Source organism: Panicum hallii, chromosome 5, assembly GCF_002211085.1.
Source record: "Panicum hallii strain FIL2 chromosome 5, PHallii_v3.1, whole genome shotgun sequence".
Taxonomy (NCBI): Eukaryota; Viridiplantae; Streptophyta; class Magnoliopsida; order Poales; family Poaceae; genus Panicum; species Panicum hallii.
This window is the reverse complement of record NC_038046.1, coordinates 10,306,754-10,312,962: the sequence shown is the minus strand read 5'-3', so window position 1 is coordinate 10,312,962 and position 6,209 is coordinate 10,306,754. Positions and strand designations below refer to the sequence as shown.

Below are 6,209 nucleotides of genomic sequence, written 5' to 3'. Positions count from 1 at the left end.
GCAGCTTGGTCATGGTGTTCGTTCCCAAATACGCCAGCTCCCTCGTTCCCGCGACCATGATGACATGGATGGACGAACCATGGCCCGGCGGCGCCGAAAGGTGGCGGATGCGGTGCGCACGCGTGGAGGAAGTGAAGCTGGTGCTTGTCCCCAACCAACTCCCAACCAGACGGGAGACGAACTGGCCCCCAAGTTTCCACGCTCCATTACTTGGCCGGCGGCCTTCAGATCGATCATCGACCTGCCGGCGTCCCGCTCGGAGTCGCCACCGCGATTGATGCCTCGCGCGTCATCAGCGCAGGTGCACCCTCCCTGTGGATTCATGGTTCCATGTATCTCCAGCAGCCCGCACACACAGCTATAGCCGTCTCCCAGTAGTAAGTGCTTCGAACCATACGCTGATACCCTGCAGCTGCCGGACAGACACCGGAGTTATGGTCCTGGATCTGGTTCATGGACGGCTGCATTGTTCTTTTCCTAATGCCATTGAAATACTAATGTATATCCGTGTATGCTATCCTACCATATACTCGTGGTTGCGAACTTGCGACGAAATGGCATACGATCTTCGTGCAAACTCTCATATATGCATGGCTGTATCAAACCAGACCAATAATCCACGATACTCAGCATGAACACGACAGAAAAAAGAGAGGAGAAGTGATCTTTCATTTGCACAGAACTGCATCTCTCTCCTGCCTTTTACTCCAGCGTAATTTGCCCCGGTTCAGACCTGTGCGCAGGCGGCTTCGCAGCGCAGCAGCCTGCACCACCGCGCGGCGCGCGACCAGACGGCCGGGCCGGTGCCGGCGCCCGTCGGCATGGGACGGCGACGGGCATTGAATTGCGCGAGGCAGGAAGGGGGCGGTTGAGGGGCCGCACGATACAGTTCCCATGGGCCATGGCCGCCCGCGCCGGTCGTCTGCGTCCTCCGTGGCCGCCGTGGCCTCAGTACGTACGGCTCTCTACCACCACGCTACTGTGATCTGTGGGACTGTGACTGTGAGTGCTGAGCTGAGCAGGAGCGAGCCTGTGGCCGCACCCGGTGGTTCAGTGGTGGCACTCCATATTACTGCGGCTGGCCGGCGGCCGTGGCTCAGGCAGACAGGCAGCAGCGAGTTATTGGTTCCTTTCGCGCCAATTAATTCTCTCAACCCCCGATCTACTTCCTGGTTCGGGTTATAAATATAGGGGAGTGCCACCTGCAGCAAGGCCATCTCGTCTGCATTGCCCTCCATCCACTGGGATCATCAGCTTGCTCATTGGCCATCTTCGTCGTCCATGGACAGGCTCCTCGCCGGCCTGCTCGGCTTCCTATTGGTCAGTCCCTCACTACCACGCACGCAGCTCGTCTTGTGTGCGTCTTCTCGACTTCCCCTTCAGTTGCTAGTGATCCCCGTTCTGCTGTTAATTTAGCAAAACATTTACTGCTGCATGCGAATCTGGAAAACATTCAGAAGAGGTTCAGCTTGCACCAATATGTCTGATCAGACTTCAAACAATGCAAAGAAGTTGTATGCTTGCAGTAGGAGTTCTTGCGGCTGTTGTATGGATGCATTTTCAGACGATGTTTACATTCTTATCACCCCAAGTAATGATATAGACTCCTGTGGTTTGCATGCAGGTTGCGTCAGTAGGAAGCCATGCAGCTCGAGCTCCGGATCAGTACTGGAAGTCTGCTCTCCCCAACACGCCCATGCCTAGCTCCCTCTCCCAACTCCTCAACTCCCCAGGTATATACTAAAGGGTACTAAACAGCTGCAGACCCTCAGCACGTACATGTATAGGCCTGCCGACCGAACATACGCGTAACACTTCTCTTCCCTGCTCGTGCACAGCCGGCGACACGACCGTGAACGTCGGCTGGGGCGGCGTCCATGTCGACGCCGGGCATGGCAAGCCCGGGGGCACGACCGTTGATGTAGGCAAGGGCGGCGTCGGCGTCAACGTCAACCCTGGCAGCGGCAAGCCCGGCGGCACCACGGTCGGCGTTGGGAAGGGCGGTGTTGGCGTCAACGTCAATCCTGGCTACGGCAAGCCCGGTGGCACCACCGTCGGCGTCGGCAAGGGCGGGGTCGGCGTCAACGTCAAACCAGGGAGCGGGAAGCCCGGCGGCACCACGGTCGGCGTCGGGAAGGGCGGAGTGGGCGTCAACGTCAATCCTGGCAAGCCGGGTGGCACCACCGTTGGCGTCGGCAAAGGCGGCGTCGGCGTCGGCGTCAACCCCGGCTACGGCAAGCCGGGCGGCACAACGGTCGGCGTCGGGAAGGGCGGGGTTGGCGTCAACGTGAAACCCCGCGGGAAGCCCGTCCATGTCAACGTCTCTCCTTTCGTATACAACTACGCCGCAACGGAGACGCAGCTGCACGACGACCCCAGCGTCGCGCTATTTTTCCAGGAGAAGGATCTCCACCCCGGCAGAAAGATGACCGTCCAGTTCACCAACACCGCGGCCGGCACCAAGTTCCTCCCCCGGAGCGAGGCCGAGGCCATCCCGTTCTCCTCCGAGAAGGTGCCCGAGATCCTCAGCCGCTTCTCGGTGAGCCCGGACTCCGTCGAGGCGGCGGAGATGGCGCAGACGCTGCGCGACTGCGAGGCGCCCGCGGCCAAGGGCGAGAAGAAGGCCTGCGCCACATCGCTGGAGTCCATGGTCGACTTCGCCACGTCCGGCCTCGGGACCAGCCACGTGAGGGCCGTCTCGACCGTTGTGGCGAAGCCGGGCTCGCCGAAGCAGGAGTACACCATCACCGGCGTGAAGCGCGCGGCCGGCGCCGACGACGGCCGGCTCGTCGCCTGCCACGCGGAGCCGTACGCGTACGCCGTGTTCGCGTGCCACCAGACGCGGCAGACGCGGGCGTACTCGGTGTCGATGCTCGGCAGGGACGGCACGGCCGTGGACGCCGTCGCGGTGTGCCACGCCGACACGTCCGGGTGGAACCCCAAGCACGTCGCCTTCCAGGTGCTCAACGTGAAGCCCGGCACCGTGCCGGTCTGCCACTTCCTGCCGCAGGACCACGTCGTCTGGACCCGCAGCGGCTGACCCTTGGATGGCCGCCGTTTGCTAGCGCCGCCGTGCATGTTCTTGCTGCGCTGATGGTTTCATCTACGCTCTAGTAGCCTCTGAGCATATTGTCATATGGTATCATGCGTTTGCTTATGTTTTCAGTACTTGATACTTGTATGGATGGTGTTGCCAGCCAGTATCGATCACCTAGGTTCTGCTGTACAGTTCTGAATAAACAGACATCTATTTATCGTTATGTTACTTTTCTCAGCCTAAACAAAACTTCTGTCGATCATGCTTCTCTAGCACATCTAGCGTCGATCTTACACTCAGTGACCGATTAGGCATGAACTAACCAGCTCATTCATGCACAGAATCAAAGGACTAGCAGCCCAAACGGAAAACGTAGTACAGAGGTAGAAAACAAACTTGAGATATCAATGGCAGCTTGAGATATCTCCAATGCGAGTTATCTGGCATTAGTACACATTAGTACAAGTACCTACAGATTGCCGACGGCGGAAGAGAACCAGTTACCTAGCAGCAAAGCGCTGACCAAGCAACAGAAATAGACATCTTGCAAAACCCAACATCAAAGCATCCATCACTTCTGCTGTGGAATCTAGCAGGAAATTCAGCCGTGTCTGCAACAGCACCATCAACATCTCCATTTTGCCAGGCCTTGACACCAAGAACTAGTTTCGCACCTTCCTCAACTAGAACAACCTTTCGTGAGAGCAGAACATGGCCATCAGACTCGAAAGTTACCTTATGGTCCCCAGAATCAAGGAGCACTAAATGTTCTTCACCCATATACTCCATATGAGCGTAAAACCGTCCATGAAAATCAACTGATCCTTCTGAATGCCTCATCTCAATCGTTGCTTTCAATGGTACTTTCAGTTCTGAATACTTTACCTCTATTGTGCAACGATTCGATGACTCAGTCCAAGTCTAAACCAGACCAACCTTGCTTGCAATGTAGCGATTAGTGTATTCAAAATATAGAGCACTTAAAACTTTCCGTTCTGAAGGTCTCCTACCCAGAACTCGGAGCTCCACCTCAAATTCTGGAGGATCAATCAATGTAATAGCACGCTGGGACCCGTGAGCAGCAACATTGAATCCTGCAAAAAAGTAATTCGGCATGAGATGCTACTCCATATTTACAGTAAAATAAACAAGATAAGGCATGAAAGGGAATTTTGCAGTGAACAGAGAGTGTGCCTTTAACAGACTCATTGCAATGTTACAAGTATATCAAGAGTTTATCACATTAAGTGGTGGATGGGTGGGAGATGATACCATAGGCAACAAAGACTTGTTGTCAAGCAACCAAAGTTAAAAAAGAATGAACCAACAGAAAATGAAATAGAAATGCCAGTGAATGGAAAGGTGAAATAGATAACATTATTGTAAACATCTAAATTGTAGATCATAATCCGAGACATCCTTTATCCAAGATACCCTTGTAATATCCTAACATTTTTCTTCCATTTCAAAGAAAGATTGTTGACTCGCAGTTAAGGCCCAGCAGCAGGTACTGCACTTTTTGTTAATGGATACTCAATCCAGCCCACATGCACAAATGAACCACAGATGGTTTAGTTCCCAGCTCAAACTCCACGACAGCCAATTGCCATCATATACAAAAAAAATCTTGACATATGATCAAGGAACAAAGTTGATCAGCCAATAACAGTTTAGATGTTTAAAAAAACTGCAAATGACTTAATAAATGAACATTCTACTATTCAAGCAGTCGATTTGAATTACAAATTAGTTCTAATAAGTCGGGAACAGTCAATCTATTAAACAAGTTATAAGTTGCATAACTAACAACCAAAGAATTCAAATATGCAGTGGGTTTGACTGGACATGGTAACTAAGAGCAAGCGTTTGGGGGGAGGGCAGGAACTCGTATTTCGCATTTTCGCTACATAAATTAAACCAAGGACAACCACGGCATCGAGTCTCTCACATACCGTCTCGGTGAGGGTTTGACAATTCTGCTCGGAGCGATCGAAGAGAACATTCCGTGTGATCCATGGAGTCACGTACGGCAACTATGCCAAAGACCCGGATAGGCCAGTCGAGACCCTTGAGATTGGTCGCCTTAATCGAGAAAATTTCCAAGGCGTCGTAGTTGATACCACCGAAACGCGGCGGTCCTGAATCCGTTTAGTGCATGGGACCAATCTCCGACCCGGCTGCAAAGAACCGTGGAAGCCAGTCAGTTTATTCCTATCTTCTCCGTTATAATTCTGTAGGGTTGATGAGATCAAGATCTGGTGGAAAGGGGACACGAGAACGCGACGTAGAACAGGAAGCAACCTAGGTATACATACTGGTAGCCGTCAATGGTCCGAAGTGCGGGACCATGCTTGCCTCCCAAAATCTGCGGAATCCCATCAGACCTTCGAGTTCCCGCTCCTCCTCGTCTTCTACGCGCAGCCTCTTCGTCATGATGCCCTCTCCGTGATCCTCCTCACTCACCTATTCTTCTCTCGGGGAGGAAATCGTGCCGTGATCCTCAATGCTCCCTGGTAAGGTCATCGTTCCACTCCTGCTCCTTGCCGGCTCCATCGCCGCCGCCGCCGCCGCCGCCACGTTCGACGGCGTTTGTTGTTGGATTGGTTCTGGTTCGTCTCTTCAGAGAAAGTTATTAATATAGACGGGAAGGTGTCGCCACGTAGCTGGTTGGGCTGGATTAGACCCAGCAGCAGATAGGTTGAGTCCTATTAGGCCCAGCGTTGTGTAGAGTTGGGCCCAGAGTTGCATAGAATGGGCAGGGAGACCGATTAGCAGCAACTCAGAGTACGCCCATCCACACGTCGATCTTAAACCCAGAGACCGACTAGCATGAACTAATCATTCCATTCATGCACAGAATGGAAGGACTAGCAGCCCAAACAGAAAACGTAGTACAGAAGTAGAAAACAAACTACAGTGGACGGAGCAGATCATGAGCAGAGCACCGACCTGAGATAGAACTGAACGCGCAGACAATTGCACACAAACTCTTTGATATGGGTACGTTCGCACCAGCAAGACATCAATGGCAGCTTGAGATAATGCATGTCCTACACATCAGTATAACAACTGACAAAAGCAGACGTTTCAAAAGAGACGGGGATTGCATCATGGTGAAAAAACTGTCGAAATGAATCAATGAATAATCTATATGCTAGGGTAGTAGTGAAAT

General features: G+C 52.9%; 1 protein-coding gene and 1 pseudogene across 1 annotated transcript; one reads left to right on the top strand and one right to left on the bottom strand.

The window, feature by feature from the left end:
• The first annotated feature begins 1,166 nt into the window (after nt 1-1,166).
• LOC112895358 (BURP domain-containing protein 3) lies at nt 1,167-3,265 on the top strand. The gene is made up of 3 exons (XM_025963312.1): nt 1,167-1,320; nt 1,625-1,733; nt 1,839-3,265. The coding sequence occupies exons 1-3, from the start codon at nt 1,282-1,284 to the stop codon at nt 3,038-3,040; spliced, it is 1,350 nt and encodes a 449-aa protein (XP_025819097.1). The 5' UTR covers nt 1,167-1,281; the 3' UTR covers nt 3,041-3,265.
• Nucleotides 3,266-3,446: 181 nt separating this feature from the next.
• On the bottom strand, nt 3,447-5,470 carry LOC112892391 (annotated as a pseudogene).
• Nucleotides 5,471-6,209: the final 739 nt, after the last annotated feature.

Excerpts from the sequence above, each read along its gene's own strand:
- LOC112895358 (XM_025963312.1), top strand. The coding sequence starts at position 1,282 with ATGGACAGGCTCCTCGCCGGCCTGCTCGGCTTCCTATTG. Across the intron at positions 1,321-1,624 it reads GCCTGCTCGGCTTCCTATTG|GTTGCGTCAGTAGGAAGCCA; the intron begins GTCAGTCCCTCA and ends GTTTGCATGCAG. Across the intron at positions 1,734-1,838 it reads CCAACTCCTCAACTCCCCAG|CCGGCGACACGACCGTGAAC; the intron begins GTATATACTAAA and ends GCTCGTGCACAG.